This window comes from Schistocerca nitens, chromosome 7 (genome assembly GCF_023898315.1).
Source record: "Schistocerca nitens isolate TAMUIC-IGC-003100 chromosome 7, iqSchNite1.1, whole genome shotgun sequence".
NCBI classification, from domain to species: domain Eukaryota; kingdom Metazoa; phylum Arthropoda; class Insecta; order Orthoptera; family Acrididae; genus Schistocerca; species Schistocerca nitens.
Genome location: NC_064620.1, coordinates 505,324,626 through 505,349,077, shown reverse-complemented (window position 1 = coordinate 505,349,077; position 24,452 = coordinate 505,324,626). Strand labels below are relative to the sequence as shown.

The 24,452-nt window shown below is 43.9% G+C and overlaps 1 protein-coding gene across 1 annotated transcript; it reads right to left on the bottom strand.

The window, feature by feature from the left end:
* Positions 1-785: 785 nt before the first annotated feature.
* Positions 786-23,390, bottom strand: LOC126195280 (actin, cytoplasmic type 5-like). Its single transcript, XM_049933818.1, has 7 exons — positions 23,230-23,390; positions 14,311-14,550; positions 11,037-11,175; positions 6,408-6,643; positions 3,235-3,474; positions 1,418-1,567; positions 786-1,157 (listed from the first exon to the last, which is right to left on the bottom strand). The coding sequence occupies exons 1-6, from the start codon at positions 23,353-23,355 to the stop codon at positions 1,418-1,420; spliced, it is 1,131 nt and encodes a 376-aa protein (XP_049789775.1). The 5' UTR covers positions 23,356-23,390; the 3' UTR covers positions 786-1,157.
* Positions 23,391-24,452: the final 1,062 nt, after the last annotated feature.

Sequence of the window (24,452 nt, the reverse complement as noted above, 5' to 3'; positions counted from 1 at the left end):
GCGAGAATAAAAACTTTCGAAATGTGGCGCTACAGAAGAATGCTGAAGATTAGATGGGTAGGTCACATAACTAATTATGAAGTATTGAATAGAATTGGGGAGAAGAGGAGTATGTGGCACAACTTGACAAAAAGAAGTGACCAGTTAGTAAGACATGTTATGAGGCATCAAGGGATCACAAATGTAGCATTGGAGGGCAGCGCGGAGGCTAAAAATCGTAGAGGGAGACCACGAGATGAATACACTAAGCAGATTCAGATGGATGTGGGTTGCGGTAAGTACTGGGAGATGAAGCTTGCACAGGATATGGTAGCATGGAGAGCTGCATCAAACCAGTCTCAGGACTGAAGACAAAAATTTTTACCTCTGAACTTAGTATGACTATTACTAGCGTTTTAAAAACTATTTACAAGAATACACAGTAATGGTATTTTTGTCCTTATAATTCCAACTTATTCGAGTCATACTGTTAATGTGTTAAGATGTATGGTAACAGCTGCTGTTTCACTAAAATTCATACTGATCTTACACCTACAGCAGCTTAATAACATCTTAATTATAAAATTTAGAGGCATTTACAAATTATGATCTTTCCAGCATTAGTGTTACCAGATTTCACATTCAGAATCTTGGCCAATATTGCATCACGGGTTATCACGTGACTCAGGGTTTTAAATAACTAGTTCTAGCACGTGCACAACTTTACCAATTAGTATTTTCAAGTGAAATTTCCACCTAGCTGAGGAAATATGGAAGAGTGGAGGGGTCTCAATGAAAATTAAGACTTTTGCAAACAATATATTTATAATAGAAAATGTACAAAATATCTTAACAACATGCTTTCATTAAATAAATAAGGCTAATTGTAAGCAGATGACTTCAGTGAATGAATAACAGCGAACTTTCGAAGGCGTCACAGGTATGTATCGTTTTAAGCTTGTGACTGCAGATTTCGATGTTGGCAGGTGCAGGTATTTTTAGGAAAGGATGCAGGGTGACGTCAGAAATGACGCAAGTACACCTGCGTGGTAATCCGCAGCAAAGCATTGTAGCGCTGTAGACAAGTTGAGGGTGCAGAAGGGTGTGCTTCAAGTTTCATTGCATCCATTGCTCTAGGCGTAGAGCACACGGGAAGGGCCGCATACCGATCAGCAAACCTGAGGACAGAGGTTTTTCAAGTCTTTGTTACAGAAAGTATTAGAGTTTAGTGTTACTATCTCGGACGTTATCAGCGTTAACCTATTGTTTCACGCTGTACCTAAACAAACCACAAAAGCAATACGATTGTTACATGGATTTAAAAATGCACTGGAAGTAGTTTTTCAAAGAGCAACACAATCTGTACTAGCTAATCAATTTTCCGTAGTGAGAAGAAGCAGCCAGTTCTTAAGTACAGTACTATGAACTCAGTACTCACCTAGAAGCACTTGCGATGCACGATGGATGGGCCCGACTCGTCGTACTCCTGCTTGGAGATCCACATTTGCTGGAACGTGGACAGCGACGCCAGAATGGAACCTCCGATCCATACGGAGTATTTACGCTCCGGTGGCGCTATTATCTTCACCTGCAGGAACGGAGACAAGGCTGTCAGCATGGTTAAGTTCTCACGTCAAAACTGATCAACTTTCTTAGTTTACACTTCATGAGAAAGTTATACAGTAGACAGAAGCGACCGCTTGTGAAGGCCCCTAGAAAGTGCTGCTGTGAGCAAGTGCATTTCGTTTCCTGGCCCACATCTGTTAATAAGAGCGACGTATTCAAGTTCTAATCAATTTCGTCGTTGCTATTTATTCATTAAGCTTTGAAGAGATCGCACTGGGGAAGAGGTGAAAATTTTGGGTGGTGCATAGATCACTTCAGCGATTTACTTCCAGTGCTGCAGAAAAATTTGTATATAATCTTTCAGATGATGAGTTTTACATCGCTATCTTCTGCAGTGTCAGATTACCTCAAAAAATTAGGAGTGAATTCAGATACTGGACGTATTTATCTTTATGCCTTATTATTCAATTTTACACCATTTAAGGCTCCATTGGTACAGGCGAAGCTCTATACTCTAGTCTCAACAAACAATGGCAGAAGTCTGTACTGCAGTTTTCCATTGAAGCGGACGTTTCAACATTAAAAAACGAGACCAGAAAGTAACAATTTTTTCATTTTTGTCCGCAGTGTGGAAGGTGCAGTAGTGTTTTTACGTTAGAACGGTGGTAAATAATGAAATCATCCACTTTCATATTTTAAATTTGCGGCCAACCTGGTTCTGTCAGCTTTACAGTGCTCGAGAATTTGTCTAGTTAACTGACTGTTATACCCGTGAGAAATATTACAACACTTTACTCAGCGGTCAAATGCTTCTGTGAAACTTCCTGGCAGATTGAAAGCGTGCCGCACTGGACCCCTGATCAGCTCTGCCTTTTGCAGGTTCTATAGACAACTAACAAAGCACTAATAGCGACCTGCCGTGACGGTTTTACTACCGCAAGTACTTTTCCTGTACCTTCCAAATTTTCAATAGTTCACAGAAGATCTGCTGCATACCTAGCGGTACTAACACTGAAGGAAGTGTATTGTTGAGAATAGACATTTGAGTCTTGCTGCTGAAAATTTTCCAGTAGAGCTATAGCCTGCTGAAGGCCCGAAGTCTTGTTTGAATCCCCATGTGGCACAGTTTTAATCTGCCAGAGCCCCAGATCACTGCATAATCTTCTGCAAATTGAGAATATTTTGCAACGTACAGCCCGACATCACAAAAATTGAATATCTGGTGGATTTAGTAGTTACGAGACATGTATAGTGACTTGCCAGGACCAAACAATTTCCTAACTTTAGTGATTTAATTTGGCCTGGATACTTCATATCAAGTCAGAACTGATGATAAAGTTTTCATTGGTCTTTAAGAAACTTCAGACTTGCAGAAATTGAGAGAAACTACTGGCATCCCAGGTCGATAAACGGACAATGGGATGGGGGAGGGGGTCGTATTGCATCTTGTTGAGGATTGAGGCCTTCCTCCAGATGCTGTTTACATCTTAATATTTCCAAATATATTCAGGATTACTCGTAACATACCATGCCTAGTAAAATATTTTTGTCCTTACCCAATCTGCCTACGAATTATTTGAGAGAGAAGAGCTACATTTTTCCCCACCAGCCGATTCCACAAGAAAAACGAGCTGGAAAGGATTCACACAATTCATTTGGCCGGGAAGTGGCGAAAGTAGGGGAGGTTACCTTCATTGTGGGCGGTGCGAGAGAAGTAACTTCCTTCTGCATTCGGTCGGCAATTCCCGGGTACATGGTGGTGCCTCCGGACAGCACAGTGTTGGCGTACAGGTCCTTCCTGATGTCCACGTCGCACTTCATGATTGAGTTGAAGGTCGTCTCGTGGAGGCCGCAAGACTCCATGCCCAGGAACGACGGCTGGAACATCGCCTCCGGACATCGGAAGCGCTCGTTGCCGATTGTTATCACCTGGACAGGCAAACCACACACATTTAGGCACTGTGTCTTTCGTCTAAATATTTTGACTATATCTACATAAAAATCTGGCTGATATTTTTCTCGCGGTTTAAATTTACAGTTTTGAACTTTTAAATTTCTGTCGATTTTGTGCTGGATTTTGTCCTGCAAAATTTGTAGCCCGCGGCTTCAACCTGTGACAGCGAGAGATTTAGTCTGGAAAATGTCATTAAGATGTAGTTGGAGCATTTAGAAGTGGAATAATAATCATATCCATCATGGAAACAGCACTTCAAATGGCTCTGAGCACTATGGGACTTAACAGCTGATGCCATCAGTCCCATAGAACTTATAACTACTTATACCTAACCTAGGGACATCACAAACATCCATGCCAGATGCACGATTCGAACCTGCGACCGTAGCGGTCGCGCTGTTCCAGACTGAAGCGCCTAGAACCGCTCTGCCACTCTGGCCGAGAACTGAATACTGTGACCACTACGTGTTTTTGAAACTTTCGACACTAGTTGGCTTTCAGGCCACTGCAGGCTGATCGACATTATGGGATTTTACGGATAATTTTCTTTCCTATGTGCAGCTCTTGTTTGGAATTTTGGCAATTTCGTAACAGTGAGTACCCGGCGAATAGAAATTTCTGTAAAATCCCACCCTTGCTGGTGAACTTTCAATTGCCAGTAAACTAGCTACTATGCAGGTCTTTCAGGCAAAGTGACTGCTTGCCATTTTAATTCGTATCATTCCGTTTTTCGTTTGAGTTGGGTTGGGTTGTTTGGGGAAGGAGACCAGACAGCGAGGTCATTGGTCTCATCGGATTAGGGTAGGATGGGGAAGGAAATCGGCCGTGCCCTTTCAAAGGAACCATCCCGGCATTTGCCTGGAGCGATTTAGGGAAATCACGGAAAAACTAAATCAGGATGGCCGGACGCGGGATTGAACCGTCGTGCTCCCGAATGCGAGTCCAGTGTCTAAACACTGAGTCACCTCGCTCTGTTTTCGTGTAAGTATCCCAGATTCTGTAGAACTATATGACTGCTTCGTCTTCGTAGGCAGTATGTTTAACGTTAGGGAATAGAGATGCACTTATTTCCAGTATAGATCGAGTGCGAATGTTTACTCGTTACCTGTTGACTCCGCGACGAACTGTTTGCAAATCTTACATGAAAAATTTTCCACGAATGGACAGTCTTGCGCTAAGATTAGTTAAACTTAGCATTTAGGTGGTTATGCATTCTGAAGTTTAGCAGAATTAGGCTAGACATTAAGTGAAACGTCAAATTTTTACAGTCATCGTCGCTAGCGAATGCTAAAGTCAGACATGCTCCGCAGGTAATTTAGTTCACGGAATGTGGACAAGTGCGTAAGTAAATACACACTAGCGACACTAGTGTCATTTTTTCCATTGTACAGCGACCTATATAAATTCGGCATAATCACATTGGCACTTTCGTCTTCACGCCGATTGAGATGAAGGCATTTTTTCGTAGTTGCCACTTTCACAAGCAGGCCTTTTCAATAGATAGCTGGTATAATATTTGCGTAAACCAGACTACTGCGAAAGTACCGACTAAGTCCTAGTTGCAGTGAAACTAGTACTTCCACCACTGTATATTACGTAACCAATTAAAGCCCGGAAACAGTTTTCTCCCTTCATTGTACCCAATCAAGACTACAGAAGTCAGACACTAGCGAGATGCGTTTGTGATTAATTGTAAAAATCTGATTGCAGCTAATTAGAAGAATAATTGGGAAGCACTGAGGTGAGCGCACTTTCTGGATTAAAATTCTGAACCCATCAAGAAACTGGAAAATTCTAAACGTAATAAATGCAAAATATTACTAAATTGTTACCGAAGTACAATTTTATATTAGTGTCTTCTGAGATTAAGTTGCTCTTTAAGGAGCACTTGTTCTATTGAGTAATATCGTGTAACACTACGTTGCACACAATATGAACTTATTTCGCACGTACACATAACAGTGCCAGAAACCAGCTTAGCGCCTTCGAGCTCAACAAATGGGTGCTGTGGTAGCAGTAGAACTTCTGTCAAACATTCACCGATTTAAACACTGGTAGTAAGTAAATATACCGATCCAGGTGATAATTCTGGAGAAATTATATTGAATCTGAACAAATTGGTGTCTATTACGTTTCAAAAATTCCAGAACAGCTACAGAGGTCTCAAACCTGGGACTGATGGTACCTCACCATCACTGGAAGTACTGCGCCTAACTAGTTTAAAATCAGGTTATGGTACACGGTAGTAGTTCCCGGAAATTGATACTGCTTGGTTGAATGGATGCTTAAGGGATGACGTTTGGTTTGTGGGGTTCTCAACTGCTCGGTTATCAGCGCCCGTACAAATTCCCAACCTTTTCTCAGTCCAATCTCGCCACTCATGAATGATGAAAACACAAACACCCAGTCAGCTCGAGGTAGGTGAAAATACTGACCCCGCCGGGAAACGAACCCGGGACCCCGTGCGCGGGAAGCACGAACACGGCCGCGAGACCAAGAGCTGCGGACGGATGGATGCTTAATAGGTCCAAACTACTAGGTTATCGGTCCCTTTACCCTATGTGACTGGATCACATATAGCTTACCGTGTAAAACCCAGGGGAAAACCCTAAGGTCTACCAATGTAGCTGAGGTAAGGGATAAAAATAAGGGAAATAGCTGCAATCCAAGCTAATCTGAACCTAACCTTTTGTTACATACAAAGCTAACACTTCGTGCTGGTTTGGAGATTTCGTAAGTACAGGGATACCACTTATTTACGTGCCAGTTTGTAAAGTGTGTGCGCGCGCAATTGCTAGTAGCAAAACGATTCAGACGGGCTGTTACATTGCTAGACTACGTCGAGGCCGACAACAGGGACGGTAAGCAGAGGCAGAGAGAGAGAGAGAGAGAGAGAGAGATAACTGACCTGGCCGTCCGGCAGCTCGTAGGACTTCTCGAGGGAGGAGCTGGCGGCGGCGGTGGCCATCTCTTGCTCGAAGTCGAGCGCCACGTAGCACAGCTTCTCCTTGATGTCGCGCACGATCTCGCGCTCGGCCGTCGTCGTGAAGCTGTAGCCGCGCTCGGTCAGGATCTTCATCAAGTAGTCCGTGAGGTCGCGCCCGGCCAGGTCCAGACGCAGGATCGCGTGCGGCAGCGCGTACCCTGCAGCACACCATCTTTAATAGTGCCGCAAAGTCACTTAAAGTCAGTACAAAATGTTTTAAGATTGCCTTCATGCACTGGGCCTCTAGACCAGTCTCAGCACCTAACATACGACAAGAGGTTTCTTACGCTACAAGACTGTCTTTATACCAACTACAATAAAGACAATGGAAAGCAAATCCTGTTGTCTTCAGTACTAAGACTGGTTTGATGCAGATCTCCATGCTACTCTATCCTTTGCAACCTTCTTCATCTCCCAGTACCTACTGCTACCTACATCCTGAATCTGTTTCGTGTATTCATCTCTTTGTCTCTCTCTACGATTTTTACCCTCCACGCTGCCCTCCAATACTAAATTGGTGATCCCTTGATGCCTCAGAACATGTCCCACCAACCGATCCCTTCTTCTAGTCAAGTTGTGCCACAAACTTCTCTTCTCCCCAATCCTATTCAATACCTCATTAGTTATGTGATCTACCCATCTAATCAGCATTCTTCTGTAGCACCACATTTCGAAAGCTCTTGTCCAAACTATCGTCCATGTTTCACTTCCATACATGGCTACACTCCATACAAATACTTTCAGAAACGACTTCCTGACACTTCAATCTACACTATGTTAAATTCCTCTTCAGAAACACTTTCCTTCCCATTGCCAGTCTACATTTTATATCCACTCTACTCCGACCATCAGTTATTTTGCTCCCCAAATAGCAAAACTCATTTACTACTTTAAATGTCATTTCCTAATCTAATTCCCGCAGCATCACCCAATTTAATTCGACTACATTCCATTATCCTCGTTTTGCTTTTGTTGATGTTCATCTTATATCTTCCTTTCAAGACACTGTCCATTCTGTTCAACTGCTCTTCCAAGTCCTTCGCTGTTTGATAGAACTACAATGTCATCGGCGAACCTCAAATTTTTATTTCTTCATGGATTTTAATACCTATTCCGAATTTTTCTTTTGTATCCTTTCCTGCTTGCTCAATATACAGATTGAATAACATCGGGGGTAGGCTACAACTCTGTCTCACTCCCTTCCCAACCACTGCTTCCCTTTCATGCCCCTCGACTCATAACTGCCATCTGCTTTCTGTACAAACTGTAAATAGCCTTTCGCTCCCTGTGTTTTACCCCAGCCACCTTCAGAATTTGGAGGAGAGTATCCCAGTCAACATTGTCAAAAGCTTTCTCTATGTCTGCAAATGCTAGAAACGAAGGTTTGCCTTTCCTTAATCCGTCGTCTAAGAAGTCGTAGGGTCAGAATTGCCTCACGTGCTCCAATATTTCTACAGAATCCAAACTTATCTCACGAGGTCGGCTTCAAGTTTTTCCATTCGTGTGTAAAGAATTCGCGTCAGTATTTTGCAGCTGTGACTTATTAAACTGATAGTTCGGTAATTTTCAGATCTGTCAGGCACCTTTCTTTGGGACTGGAATTATATTCTTCTTTAAGTCTGAGGGAATTTCACCTGCCTCATACATCTTGCTCACCAGATGGTATAGTTTTGTCAGGACTGGCTCTCCCAAGGCTATCAGTAGTTCTAATGGAATGTTTTCTACTCCCGGGGCCTTGTTTCGACTCAGATCTTTCAGTGCTCTTGTCAAACTCTTCACGCAGTATCATCTCCCATTTCATCTTCTACATCCTCTTAGCAAATCCTAAGTGATCAAAATAAATGGTAAACATTCCATCTGCTGACATACTAGTTGTCTTCTCGGAAGAACACTCAAATTTTGACGCCTTGGATAATCGTAATACCAGAACCTTGGTGGATGAACAGAAGATTATCAAGACAGGAAAAAAATGCTAATGAAAGTAATCCATTTTTCCTACTTTAGAGTAGCGTGGCTGATTAACATCATGGATATTAAAAGAATTTCAAGGACTAAGCATTCTGAAATAGTAAAATAGTAATTTATAAACAACCCTCTTAGAAGGGAGTAAGAAATTGATATTTCGACCATTTGAAGTTATGGTCTGAAAGGTGGGCTCGATGAATCATTAGAAGTTTTAGCTTATGTTGAGAAGACTCACGAAAAGATCGTGGATTCGAACGTAAGTCAGTGAACTATTACTAGAAGAAATTAAAAGGGAAGGGCATTAGAGTGATATGAAGAGAAACTAAATTTGATAAGTCATTCAACTGGTTCAAATGGCTCTGAACACTATGGGACTTAAGTTCTGAGCTCATCAGTCCCCTAGAACTTTGAACTACTTAAACCTAACTAACCTCAGACATCACACACATCCATGCCCGAGGCAGGATTCGAACCTGCGACCGTAGCGGACCCGCGGTTCCAGACTGAAGCGCCTAGAACAGCTCGGCCACCCCGGCCGGCGATACGTAATTCAAAACATCTTTCTAAGAAGATTTTTGGAAGGAAATATCCTGGGGGAGAGGGGGAGAGGGAAGAAGAGAAGAGGCAAGCCCGGAACCTACGACGAAGGACTTCAAGGAGTTGCCCATGACGAGCCATGTAATTTTCATTGAATTCTCCACTACGCTTTACGTTAGATACACTGTAATTACACTAATTTTTCAACAATCTAGTCTCTGAACAACTAACAATGTTTCCCCAACGTTTCAGTTCCTCCACTATAGAAATCCGCTCCTTTGTCAGTCTTTCGAGAACTGTGAGTGTCCCTCCTTCGAAAATCTCTCAGACGTTTCAGCTTGCCGAAAACACGAAAATTTAATGGCGCAAGATCTACTCTGTACGGTGCGTAGACAGATCCGTACGGCATTGCTCAAGTTCTTGGGACTACGGCTAGACACGTTATCTCATTTGGTCAACATACCGCCACAGTTTCACGGTTGATGTACACAATTTATACGTTTTGTCCATCAAAATGACTGTCCCACATATTTTGACCTATCCGAATCTCAACAGGCTGTGTCTGAAGGATACCCAGAATATTTTCACTTCGAACGCCCGAGTATTATGTAATTGTCTTGGCGTGGGACCATGTGTAATTTTCTGGATGCCTTACGTACACGGGACTATCAGTAGAATGAATTTCAGGACGTACAACCTAATGATACAAATAGGAAAGAAGGATGGCTTCAACAAGATGTGCCTTTAATGTCTAATGATCATGTATTAATCTTCTGCCAAGACTTCAGGACGGATGAGGTATCATTGTCATCTGAATTATCTGTAAGATTTGAGAAAAGAACACATACTGTTACACTACAGTCAATCCGATGCAGAGGAGTTTCTTCCAGTGTGGTATTAAACTTTTAGGGCTATTCTTATATAATCACCACGGATATTTACAGAGTGATCGGGCGGCGGCGGCAGCAGCAGCACCAGCACCACATATGAGCACGAATTTACGACAAAAAAAATGGACGTACTAGAAGTGTTGTATTTATTTGTATTTTCAGCATTAAGGTATAAAGTGCTTCTTGCAGTATAAACTGTTTAACTGTTTCCTTGTGGAAAAGCTATGAATGAATAGCAGTCAAAAGATTAACGGGTTGATCTTAAAACCGAAGCACTTTTCCTGAACCGACACTGCATAGCTACTCTATTTTAACGTCTTATTACAAATCAAACGTATTTTGCTATGTAAATTGTTCCTTACATACAGGATGTCCCAGAGGGAATAGTCAGTATTCTTGGTTACGACAGGAACTATCTTTCGAAGCAAAGAAGTCTAATAAACACTTTCTAGAACACATACCTTAAGAGCTATGAACGTTTGTCTTCCCTTCTTTGGAACATTCCTATTGAGTAAGTGCTTCTAGATCTTAAGGTATGCATTTTTGATCCCATGTTTATGAGACATGTTGCTTCTAATGATTACTTGTCATATTCCTGACTACCATTCTTCCTTGGACACCCAGTGTGTTTCACCTGTCGATTGGGTGTGACCACACTGGCGCCCCCAGCTGATTAAGTCACCTTCAGTATTACTTTAATGAGCCTATTAAACATCTTAACTACTTAAAAGTTTAGTTCAAAAGTGGCAACATATTTAAGTTTTGAGTACAGATTGATGATTATCTCAGTGGTTAACTGTGATGATTATCTCAGTGGTTAACTGTGTTCTCAGCCTATTTCCTTTAGCCGGCGCCCAAGAAACATGCACACCTTTCACCCCAATTAGGGTCGCTTATTCTTTTTACAGCAGCTGACATCGCAGGACGTGGGTAATAGATTTCACGCGTAAATTATTGCTGCATACGCACCAGTACTCTGAGTTTACACTTTCTACCTAATCCCAAAATTAAAGTAGTGCAGCCTTACGAGATGGAGAAGTTGTCGGCTAGAAACGTGGATGCATTTCGTAAGTAACAATGTTAATATTACTGCAGCAGAACTCGTGGTTCACTGCCTATCTCCACAACGTCGGTGAAGGCGTGGGAAAGCAGGCCGTACCTTCATAGATGGGCACGGTGTGGGACACGCCGTCACCAGAGTCCAGGACGATTCCAGTGGTCCTTCCGGATGCGTACAGCGACAGCACGGCCTGGATAGCAACGTACATCGCCGGCGTGTTGAACGTCTCGAACATTATCTGCAACAGCACCAGAGAGTCACCACCCACCTCAGTCACAGCCACTTAAGTTTAGCTTTTTGCCACCGTTACTGATTTAACCGACAGGAAAATCAGTTATGCGATTATTCTAATAGGCCGTTAATTACGATGAAGGAATGAGGTACAATCTGGAGAACAAGACAGTGTGCCTCAGATTGCAATAAAATGCTACACTCCTGGAAATGGAAAAAAAACACATTGACACCGGTGTGTCAGACCCACCATACTTGCTCCGGACACTGCGAGAGGGCTGTACAAGCAATGATCACACGCACGGCACAGCGGACACACCAGGACCCGCGGTGTTGGCCGTCGAATGGCGCTAGCTGCGCAGCATTTGTGCACCGCCGCCGTCAGTGTCAGCCAGTTTGCCGTGGCATACGGAGCTCCATCGCAGTCTTTAACACTGGTAGCATGCCGCGACAGCGTGGACGTGAACCGTATGTGCAGTTGACGGACTGAGCGAGGGCGTATAGTGGGCATGCGGGAGGCCGGGTGGACGTACCGCCGAATTGCTCAACACGTGGGGCGTGAGGTCTCCACAGTACATCGATGTTGTCGCCAGTGGTCGGCGGAAGGTGCACGTGCCCGTCGACCTGGGACCGGACCGCAGCGACGCACGGATGCACGCCAAGACCGTAGGATCCTACGCAGTGCCGTGGGGACCGCACCGCCACTTCCCAGCAAATTAGGGACACTGTTGCTCCTGGGGTATCGGCGAGGACCATTCGCAACCGTCTCCATGAAGCTGGGCTACGGTCCCGCACACCGTTAGGCCGTCTTCTGCTCACGCCCCAACATCGTGCAGTCCGCCTCCAGTGGTGTCGCGACAGGCGTGAATGGAGGGACGAATGGAGACGTGTCGTCTTCAGCGATGAGAGTCGCTTCTGCCTTGGTGCCAATGATGGTCGTATGAGTGTTTGGCGCCGTGCAGGTGAGCGCCACAATCAGGACTGCATACGACCGAGGCACACAGGGCCAACACCCGGCATCATGGTGTGGGGAGCGATCTCCTACACTGGCCGTACACCACTGGTGATCGTCGAGGGGACCCTGAATAGTGCACGGTACATCCAAACAGTCATCGAACCCATCGTTCTACCATTCCTAGACCGGCAAGGGAACTTGCTGTTCCAACAAGACAATGCACGTCCGCATGTATCCCGTGCCACCCAACGTGCTCTAGAAGGTGTAAGTCAACTACCCTGGCCAGAAAAATCTCTGGATCTGTACCCCATCGAGCATGTTTGGGACTGGATGAAGCGTCGTCTCACGCGGTCTGCACGTCCAGCACGAACGCTGGTCCAACCGAGGCGCCAGGTGGAAATGGCATGGCAAGCCGTTCCACAGGACTACATCCAGCATCTCTACGATCGTCTCCATGGGAGAATGGCAGCCTGCATTGCTGCGAAAGGTGGATATACACTGTACTAGTGCCGACATTGTGCATGCTCTGTTGCCTGTGTCTATGTGCCTGTGGTTCTGTCAGTGTGATCATGTGATGTATCTGACCCCAGGGATGGGTCAATAAAGTTTCCCCTTCCTGGGACAATGAATTCACGGTGTTCTTATTTCAATTTGCAGGAGTGTAGTTTTCTGGAAATGACACCTAGAACGCGACTAAACTATTTCTTCACGATATGCTCTCTTCCAGCAGTGTTGGTCCCGCAAGTTATGCAGGGCAGGTGTGAAGTTTGAAAAGCAGGAAAGACACTGGCAGAAAAACCTGCTGGGCTGGTCTTCAGTGTTGCCTAGCTAACGAGCTAGCTAGCTAGGTTATAGCACTGCCCGCCAAAAGTAAGGTTTCGGTTAGAGTCCATGTACAGTTGAAATTTCAAACTTCGTGAGTCATGCATTATTACCAGGCGTGTTCACCGAGTTTAATACCAGAATGTGGTACATGGTAAAGGTCATGGGGAGTTATGAGAGCAAGGTTTTGCCACAGTTACATACGGTAAAGTACGAGACAAACCACAAGCCATCACGTGTTAAATGATAGCACAGGCCACTAATAAAAGTGGCGTTTCGAGTATGGCAATTTACGTGGAAATAACATTGTTCTATAATAAACTGGTCTGCAAGGAAATTTTGAACCCTCGAGAGAACGTTTGTCACAACACACTAGATACGAAAAATCTAAAACTTTGTGGCAGATTAAAACTGCGTGCCGGACCGAGAAAGGCAAAAGGTCCCTAGTTCGAGTCTCGGTCCGGCATGCAGTTTTAATCTGCCATAAAGTTTCTTATCAGGGCAAACTCCGCTGCAGAGAGAAAATTTCATTACAAAAAATCTATCCACTCTTACACTATAATTGAGCTTAAGGAAACTTCGTGGAAGTCCTTCCCAAAGACTTCCAACTTCAAGTAGATATATGCCAGGAACTTCCGCATCAAAAGCGATGTTTAAGGAAGGCACATTTATCTTCACAGAACGTTCGAAATATATTTCTGTTTCAGGAAATAAAGCCTTAAAGTTAACTTTCCGAACAGCCACCATTTTTTCCCCCTAAACATTTCAGGCAAATTCAGTGACAAAGTGAGAGCGTTCACGAATGAGTAATAAAGACGGCGTTGGAATACCAATCTGACAAGACGCTAATCATTTCACAACCAAGTACAAGAGGTGATTCGGAGAAGTGTATAAGATGCTTTAATGAGGAACTTAACTGGTTTCACATTAATACTTTAAATACCTAACACTGAAAATACGTCACCCCAATTGCACGTATTTAGCTAATTTTCTAAGTTATAGAAAAGGCATATTGCGAAAACAGAAGTCAGATAAGATTTCAGTGCCGAAGAAAATCATGGGACTAAGCAGCTAAGCAGTCAGGAAGTATTTTTCCGCTTCAATTTACATGCTCGTGATTTTTCTGTAGTGTGGAAATCAGGAATGTGATGTGAAGCCTTGGTTTTCATAAGATGCAGAAAATACTGAGCAGAGAGATCAGCGGTTGCTAGATTTGTTCACATAGTTTGTGACATGGTGTAAAGGCAGGAACAACGTAAATGCAGAAAGTACCCGCTTGCAGTGGACAGGATCCCTGAACATTGTATGCTGATGGACGGATGCCTACACGAAGAGCTGTGTACAGGTGGAGACCACGGAACGTACCTGCGTCATCTTTTCGCGGTTGGCCTTCGGGTTGAGCGGCGCCTCGGTGAGCAGGACGGGGTGCTCCTCCGGGGCGACGCGCAGCTCGTTGTAGAAAGTGTGGTGCCAGATCTTCTCCATGTCGTCCCAGTTGGTGACGATGCCGTGCTCGATCGGGTACTTCACCGTCAGCACGCCTCGCTTCGACTGCGCCTCGTCGCCCACGTAGCTGTCTTTCTGGCCCATGCCCACCATGATGCCCTGGAACCAGCCGTAATTACATCAGCCTCGTGCTGTACATTTCGAGGACACCACTCAAATTTATTACTGTATTGTTGCGTCGAACTTCGTTACCGGGAGTGAGGGGTGGATTTTACGGTGCAAACGAATACTCCCCTCCCTTCCTAGACCTTTCAGTCCACAGCATACACAAACTTATTCCTACAGCAACCAAATACTTGCACTTCATGTCACTAACAACCAAACCACGAAAAGTCAGTTGAATTTGCTTCCTTCAAACCGTGGTACACTGGGAAAACCACCCGGTTTGAGCAGTACTAGTTGCATGTTCTCTAGATCACTTTAGTGATTCATCGAAATCTATGTGGAACGAGTTAGTTTGCAGGATATGTATACATGATTAATCTTCACAATTGTCACATTTCAGCCCTACTCATGTAAAACAAGATGTTTTTAAGTGTAATGGAATAGAAGTTCTCAATGAGAAATGATGGTAAGTTAGATTCACTGTTTGCTTTGCCATCTGTCAGACTTATTAGGAAAATGGTCAAGGATTTAGTTGCTGCACATTTAACTCTTGAGCTTCTGCCAGCTTTAATGATGGGTAGTAAACGTCTTTTTCCCACTAGTGTAGGTATGGAAGTCACTTCTCAATTTGAGATTTATGACCAATTTATTAGTGAATATGTGCTGTGTCAGCGAATTTTAAATGTCTAGTTTCTTGAACAGGTACCTACATGACGCCAGTAAACATTTTTACTGCTCGCTTTTGTGCAGTCAGTACTAAGCGACGAGTTACCCCAGAAAATTATTTTGGGGAGCGAGGGGAAATATGCAAATTATGTTAGGTTGATTCGCTTGTTTAAAATATTGGCAGTTACACAAAGAGCAAATCAGTGTTCTATGATCTTTTAGATTGATGCATAATACCTTAAGGAAAAACTATATGAACTCTTACAGACAATTTGTATTCTGATTTTATGGCAAGACCATGTCCCCTCATTGGGACACTGGAAACATGAAGATACGTCGGACTTCTGAAGTGTAATAGACCACACGTCTACGCTGTCTTGACGTGCTGCCTTGTAGGAAAGACCGCCCTGTAACTTAAGATTTTTCCAGTTTTCAGTCACGAAATCAGGTCTGGTAGCAGGGCTAAACTGATGAAGGTAACCTAGTTACCCGGCGCTCAAATATAAAATTTTAGTTCAGGGTATTAATGGTGGGAACCTTTGACAGCAACGTACTTCGTACTAGTTAAGTTTCAAAAATGTCATGGGACAAGGGTAAACAATTTCGATTTAAACCAGCGGATTTCATGGGAGTGCTTATGATTGATTGCAAGGGTTGCCCAGCGCACCATGTAGAGCTACGCGGTTCCTGCAGAAAAGGGAAGCAAAAATGCAGAACCGTGATAATTTAACCAGTCTCATGGATTCCTGTGCATGTTACACCGAGAAAACTTCCTATCAAAAGCTGGTTAGTTTATTGTACATTACGTAAAGTATTTGAACATTCACGCACTATGTATTGACAAGACTAGAGGGGGGGGGGGGTGTCTATCACGAACTCTTGTGGCTGATTATACACAAACTATTTATGAGTCGCGTATGTTATGGTGCAATACACGTACTTGCTGCCAGTGAATATGACGTCAGCATCGCTTATTTTCAGTAACAGCAGGCAAATAGCTTTTAGTCCTACTAGCACGAACCATTGCAGCATACCCAGTATCTTACTTCTATCGCTTCTGCTAACTGATTATGCTATCACCAGTGATACTGGAGCATTTATAACAGAAGTTAGGAAACAACAAAACTACCTTTTGACAATTTTCCCCATGAAAGACAGCTGAGTTAATCCTAGGTATTAACCAATTTTTCGTTCAGATGCCTATCACCAAACAGGGTTATACTAAGTACTACTGGAACTAATTACAGTGACTGGAAGGACCGACTTCCGGCGCAATAATTTCTTCACCATCACGTAGCCACGTGACAAAATTGCCCGAGACAACACTAGTGGTGATTTGTCACACGTCCCTGCGTCAGGTTTTCCTCAAGCAGTGGAAATAGAAACAAGTTGATCGTCTTATCACGGTAGTTATGAAGATGCAGGTAATTAGCGTCTAGACCACTTAGCAGCGAGCTGCTCAGCAGGTGGTCGCTCTTTACGCGAGTTTCTGCTTCGAAGAGCGGACACGCAGCTTTGTCGGTTACGGCCTTTAAGAGCCGGATGCGGCGTGCGCCGGCATCGCTATACGCTCGCATTAGAACGGCTCGCCGTGCACCTTCACGGCAATTAAACGCGACCGCCGAGTGCAGCGGCTAGCCATTATTCTGCAGCAGGCGTCCGCCTGCGCTCTGCATATGGGCCAGCAGAGTCCCTGTTCCACTTTCTGCGTGACACCCACCTGTCGTCACACCCGATCTTATTTCGTATTGTTACTAAGATAGCAGCGAGTTAAATGGCACAGCGTTTCGGATCGATACTGAGTGGATTCCTCATATATATATATATATATATATATATATATATATATATATATATATAACACGTGACAACGTCCTCTACTTCTGTGTGCCTTCCCTACATTTTAACCATCTGTTGCTCCTTTTAGTGACAGTTATGCTCCTGTATTGTAACGTAGACTATCACCTATAGTTTTCCACATTACTTTCCTCCCAGTTTCTGCAGAAGTTTTATTTGTCCAAATTTTCCAGTATCTTAATCCCATATCTCTTGCTATTTGTTTCTTTTTCCAATTTCCTCAGTCCATGATTCACATTGATGTGCTTCAGGCTGCTAGTTTAAGCATTATTTTAGACGAAGGTGCTAACCGTCATACTTCAGGTATTTGAAGTACTTTGCTAGTTCTGTCAGACCTGAGCGTCTGACAACTCTGATGAAAGTCACCATTGTTGGTGCAGAGCGGTGATTTAAATCGCTAAACTGTTGCCACCACAGCACGTAAGATCTGTTAATGCTCGCGCTTGAGAAGCGAAGACTAGTAAAGTACATGACCTTTCGCGGTTTACTTATGCAATACAATAGCCGCTGACATTTCCGTAGGCGTTGTCCTAAGTTTGTGTATTATGCCTTATGAAAGTGTATTAGCTCACAAATGTGATGACTAGAGGCGCAGGAGACATTCTACGTCCATTACAGAACATTGCTTCAGAAAGATATTTATCAAACCGACTATTTTAGGATGATTACATAGATAATAGCTCCAAGTCGACAAGTGCGCAGTGGGCGCTCAGGATTTAACGGCTGCCCCCTGCAAGTTTAAACCACAAGAAATGGAACAGGAAAATTTACACGAAATTTTCTATGGAAGCGTCTTGTCAGTCGCCGTGAGTCATAGGAATCCCGTAACCTGACGAAGTAGAACCACTGTTCCCGAACGAGATAGTCCAGCGACGTTAATGCCCTGCTTCGACTCCCAGCAACTGCAGTTTTAGTAATGCAGGAATTTAGCAATTTAAGACAAAATGTAATGGCAACATTTTGGAAATTTGCTGATGGTACTCAAATCTACGTGACCTGTACTAAGATAAGGGAGACAGGTCGTTTCGTCCAGTATTTACTCTTTACTTTGCAATGTATCTGCCGAACAGCTCTAAGGATAGCAGTTTTAAAGGAAATATGCAAAATAAAAAACCCGAGAGAAATTGATATTACTAAATATGGGTAGAGGAAAACCAAAAACTTTCGACAGTGTATCACAGAAACTAGGTGTTTTGAACCAAGGCGGGTTCCTCCCTGCAATAGTCTGTACTACATAATTTTTACCTGCTTACGTGCTTCTGAACAGTTAAGATACGTACTTTATTAAACTAACATATGTATTTATCTGTTATTGCAAGGTCGAAATATTAAATATGAGCGGTAAAGATGGGTTGTTTGAGGGAAAAGACCAAACAGCGAGGTCATCGGTCTCATCGGATTAGGGAAGGACGGGGAAGGAAGTCGGCCGTGCCCTTTCAAACCATCCCGGCATTTGCTTTGCGTGATTTAGGGAAATCACGGAAAACCTACATCAGGATGGTCAGACGCGGGATTGAACCGTCGTCCTCCCGAATGCGAGTCCAGTGTACGAGAGGTAGAGTAAAATGTTTGAAGGGAGATTCTTGGGCAAATTAATCGAGAACTTCTGTGGCTTTAGCAAGGTGTGGATCGAGGTCCGTGAAGCAGTAAAATTAACTAACGCGTGCTGTTTGATAAGTTGGGATTTTTGATAAATGTGCCCGGATGCACCTAATTTTATCAACGAAATTGAAGGGCAGCAGTGGATTTTTCCACCATCAATACGATTCATTTGTGTTATTAACGACTGGGTTAACAGCGAGGTAGCTTGCCTGCTAGACCTGTTTTGGCCGTGTGTGGCTGAGGCGGGAGACCAGCTGTGGTCCCGTAGAGCCGTGGTGCTCGGTAGCCAGCTAAGCAGCTGACTCATCTCTGCGACCGCCTGCTCGTACGTAGAACCGGTTTCCAGTTTGGATCGCAGCTGATTTCGTGTTGTCAGAGGCACACCCACTGCCACTAGGCTTCGGCAACCTAATTACTGTTCAAGCGAAGATCAGTTTTGTGTATGGTAGTCAACAGACATCGATCCAAGTATTCGTTGAATAGTTCAACGTATTCCTGAAAAACCGAGTCATTTGCTTTGATGCTAGGCGGCAATTTGAGAAAGTATTATATAGGCACAGAATGATTGTATTATTAACATCCCATTCAGTGTGCACTAATCCGTTTGCACATGTGACGGTTGTCTCACATCTTTGTACATGACAAACGTTTACTGCTTCCTACTGCAGTAGGTTTCTAACTAAAGTTTAGGAAGGTAGCAGTTACTCATAAAGAGTTTAAAATCCCTTATTCGAGCGTGAAACAGCTAAATTGTTTGAGGGGGTACTGTGGCCGTTTTGGGACGAGTTTGGTCTCATTGGCCAACGGCCTTGCCGCAGTGGTAACACAGGTTCCCGTCAGATCATCTAAGTTAAGCGCTGTCGAGCTGGGCCCCCACTTGCATGGGTAACCGTCCGGTCTGCCGAGCGCTGTTGCCAAGGGGGGGTTCACTCAGACCTTGTGAGGCAAATTGAGGAGCGGCTCCGGTCTCTTTGACATACGGCCGGGAGAGCGGTGTGCTGACCACATGCCCCTCCGTATCCGCATCCAGTGACGCCTGTGGGCTGAGGATGACACGGCGGCCGGTCGGTACCGTTGGGTCTTCGTGGCCTGTTCGGACGGAGTTTTGGTCTCCTTACTTGAGTTCTTTCACACCTGTTTTTTCGTGTAACAAGATGTTTCAGTTAATATACCAGCAGTTCAATTTAAGACTAGTCCCCATCTCGACAAAATTAGGCATTCACTGAACTTTCAGTTTCCTAACTCCATAGCCACAGTACTTTCCGACTAACATCTACAGTAGTACCGCTTTCAGAATTCAAAAACGCTAAATTTTACTAATACCCCTCCATCGGTATCAGTATATTCGTACTTTTCCATATTTACCACTTCCGAACTGAAGTACTGTATTTAAATTTTTCATTAAACATCTTTAATGAACTATCATAAGCAATCGTTTGCCGCCAAGTTTTTAAAATCCGAGCCAATATGACAGTATGTAGAACCATTTAATCTTTCCCGATGAAACGCGTTATACGTACAAGCTACCGGCATAATAGTTTCTCAGTACTTTACAAATAAAGTTCTGTTACTGTGACAATCCAGGAGTCTTGCGTTTTATACTTCTTAAAAGTCATTTTGACGCTTTCCTGATTTTAAGTGAACAAAAATTTGATAACGCACCAACTACAGCGAAAATTCTATCGTACCACATCAAGATCTGCAGTTCTGGTTTTTCTTGCAGGAGGCATAGATACGGCATCCCGGTGGATACCGTCAGAAACCAAGCACTGCACGTACCACTCGATGAAAATATCTTCAGATAAATAGGGGGCACGCCAGAACGATATGAGTAACTTCTTCCCAGGAAGAAAGAGACATTTTGTAAATAGTCCCACATTGTAGTATGGCCAATGTGGGGGGGGGGGGGGGGGGGGAGCGTTAAGCCTAAGGACTGAATGATCCTCTAGGAACAATCTTTCCCATCAAACAAAATTTTAGTTTTATAGTATTTCTTAAATGTTTGTCAAATATGACTGACAGTTACTAAACAGACTTATTAGGGCTGTGCAATATTGGAAAATGCATACGTCAAGCTTTGATCAGTTCATCGTTTGAAAAACGTGAGGATGCTTTCTCCTCTTTCGAACCCAAAGCTGTAAGTTGTATAGTTGTCAGAGAAGGCGGGAAGCGACCGTAATTGAAACAGTGAGATGTGTCGGGTTCGATGGGATTCACGCTTTACAATGGTAGGGAGTTTGAGAACGCCCCAAAGCTGCAACTGTATCTGTATTATTTACTGAAGTCAAGCTTTGATTATCCTTATTTAACACATTTATGGCTACAAGTGGTTAGCGGGACAATCTAGTTAAAAGCGCGTAAACATCCAAAACAATTCTACGACTATGTCTTAATGACATCCGATTTCGTAGATTTTACGTCAAATGTTTTGTAGACAGTCGTTCAAGAGTGCAATTAAAATTAAAGTTCCTTGGCAGTTCCTGCCTCTAAGGAGTCTAGTTTCCGTTAACACTTAGTTTGCAGACAATGAACTGTCTTAACTGCCAGTGCCGTTATTTCCAACTATACGAACGATGTTAAGAGGCATTACGTATCGACTTCATTTCCTAAATACACAAGCACACTACGGTTTTTCTGCAATTACGCTTTTTATATATCTTCGTGTACCATATAAGAGTAATAGCTAAAACACTTAGCGTTGCTTTAAGAGTACTCAAGTTTTCACAATAACAAAAACCAGAGCTGTGTACTGCTGTCAGGAAACAGCTACACGGTGATCTCGTTAAAGCGAGAGAGACACTGCCATGACCATCATCCGCATCGTAAGAGTCCGACCTTTCTCGCATTTAATCTAAATATTACCATTTTATATTTAGACAACGGTTACAGTCTAATTAGAAGCATGAGGACAGAAGATAAACCCCGCTCAGGAACAAGGCTTCAGTGTAATTCGAATATGCGGTGACGGAAGAAACAATCGGTATCAACTTTATTAATTTCTGCGTTAGTTACGTCCAACGTAAATTAAGCTTTGATAAATTTAGTGCAAACGCACATATGACAAAGCGAAGTGAACGGTAAAAAATGGAGTTTCACTGGGACGTAGCGATGGTTAATATGAATTTTTCCGATTTCCGTTTCCATTGTGACATCTTTAAGCTGTGACTAGTTCCAATGCGTTATGTGCCACACCAGAAACAAAGTACTTTCCTACGAATAGCACGTCATTGTGAACTGCAGTATCTTAAGCAGCAGATGGCTGCAATTCAGACAGATTTTTCTGTTACTGGTCATTAAGCCCTGCCGAGTTTCTCTTCTGGGTTATCAGGCGCATTTTTTGATATGTCCACAGGTATCTGAAATTTCGTTTTTGCAATGTATAGGTGTCGTCACCCTAAGTAAGTTACGCTTATCAGATCTTTTATACGACGGCCAGAGTCAACGCGAAGTGCCGGTTTGTTTCCCCATTGTAAACAACTATTTTTCCAGGTGAATTTTACTTGCCAATTCAACAGGGCAGTCCCAGATTAGTCTAGGGAGTTATTCGTTTTGTCGATGTGTATGAAAATGAACAGAAAAACACTAAGAATAAACAGAACTCCAGCAGGGACGGAGCAGCGCTTCTGCATGGCGGTAAAAGTCAGCGAGGGCCAAAGCTGTGCCTTCGCTGCTGGGCGTTTATTCTTTGTGTTTTACTGTTCCTTTTAACATACATCGATCTTTAATATCGCACTATACTAATCTTTGTTTAATAGGCATGTAGAATTTTATATTGAAAGTCAGTTTGGTCGTAACGGGAAACAGACCGACACTTCCCATGGACGCTCGGCGTCGCATTAAAGACGGCATCTGTTCTTTCGGACATGTCCGAAAGAACAGATACCATCTGTGACCATGCAGCTCGTTAGAATGAAATTACAATGAGCTGAACACCCTTAGCTGCTTACAGGCGTTGACATACGTCAACGTGGACAGATGAAAATGTGTGCCCCGACCGGGTTCGAGTCCCGGTCGGGGCACACATTTTAATCTGTCCCCGTTGACGTATGTCAACGCCCGTAAGCAAGTAAGGGTGTTCAGTTCATTGTACGATCAACAGTACTTGTCTGGGCTGACTCCAACTACACGACGAAGAAACACTGGAGAAAACGCGCCTGACGAGCTTAGAAACACCATATATGCATACCAAAGGTGTCAGGCATTACAGGACACGCGAGACTATGCAATAAAAAATTTGGAAGCACCTACAACAAAAGAAGGGTATACAAAATTCGGTTTCCACACACTACCGCAGCATGTGTATTTAAAACTCAACCAGTCCTACTTCAACTGTATGTAAATAAAAATTGGAACCCACGAAAGGTGGATAAAAATGGAGCGAATGTCAAGTAGTTTCACTATTAGACACACGAGAAAGATGTTGATAAAAAGGGGTAACTTTCCAGTGTGGGTATCCAACAGGGATTCTGCTATCTAGGAGGGGTGGTGCTGAAGACAAACTAGGTATCCTGTTTGGAGACGGCCTCGCCGGACAGTAGCTGTACACACCTGGTACCTAGGCCGGCCCACGATGGAGGGAAACACGGCCCGGGGGGCGTCGTCGCCGGCGAAGCCCGCCTTGCACATGCCGGAGCCGTTGTCCACGACGAGCGCGCTGACGTCTTCGTCGGCCATGTCTGCAGAATGCTGTGTCTTGTTGCGGTGCTGGACTGGAGCGCAGTGCGGCTGGAGCACCGGAGGCCAGCCTTATATAGCGGCGCTCGCCACGCCTGGCGGCCGCACCGCCATATACGCACACGGAGAGGCGAAGCGCCGCTCTGCGGACAAGGCCCTCTACGTCTCACTGGCGCCAGTACGGCTCGTGCTGCCACTCCGACCAGGGCAGCTGTCGAGATAAACGACTCACACTTCGTTTACACGTGGATCCAAAATCCGCTTTTCCGTAAACCGATCCCCAATACCGCTTCTCATCTACATCCACATTCCGCAAACCTCTGTGAACTTTCGCAGAGGACACGTGATATGAAGCAAACGACCCCCCTTAAAAAATTTACTGTGCTGTACAGGGGTTGGACAAAAATTTACAAACACCAAAAACAAGACACATTACCATGCCTAATACTGTATAGGATCCGTATTTATCTACTCCGAGACAGCTGGAAGATATTTTGCACCATTGGTATCCAAAACATCTTCCAGCCGTCTCGGAATAGATTAACACAGGCCGTGTGCAGTTTCAAGAGGATCTTATGCCATTCTGCTTGCGTCATAGAGACAAGTTAAGATAATGGTGGTGGAGATGTACAGAGATCATGCATCCTTCTCTCCAAAGTAGACCACAAAGTCTCAATAATATTGAGGTCTCGTGACTGACGGGTCCAGGAGAGATATTGAAATTTATCCTAGTCTTGGACCATACGGGCTGTGTGAACAGGTGCCCCGTCGTCTTGGAACAAAGCAGCACCATTGTGGAACGAACATTGTACCATGGAATGGACCTAATCAGCCAAAACGTTCGATAATGCCACCTTGCAGTGTTACCATGGGGCTCATGGAATACCATGATATGGCTACCAAAATCATCACCAAACCTTTCGCCATTTGTCAGTCTTGGATCGTTAATTCAGCCAGAAGATGGAAACAACGTGAGACAAGACTCATCTGACAACATGACTTTCATTTTCACATAGTCAGGGTTTTATGGGTTAGGCACCACGCTCTCCTATTATGGGCATTTCCATAGTTTTGGAATTCCAGCTACCTCTGCAATT

Coding starts and splice junctions, on each gene's coding strand:
- LOC126195280 (XM_049933818.1), bottom strand. CDS start 23,355: ATGGCCGACGAAGACGTCAGCGCGCTCGTCGTGGACAACGGCTCCGGC. Junction 11,176..14,310: donor ACCGCGAAAAGATGACGCAG/GTACGTTCCGTG, acceptor GTGCTGTTGCAG/ATAATGTTCGAGACGTTCAA. Junction 3,475..6,407: donor ACGAGCTGCCGGACGGCCAG/GTCAGTTATCTC, acceptor TTGCCTGTCCAG/GTGATAACAATCGGCAACGA.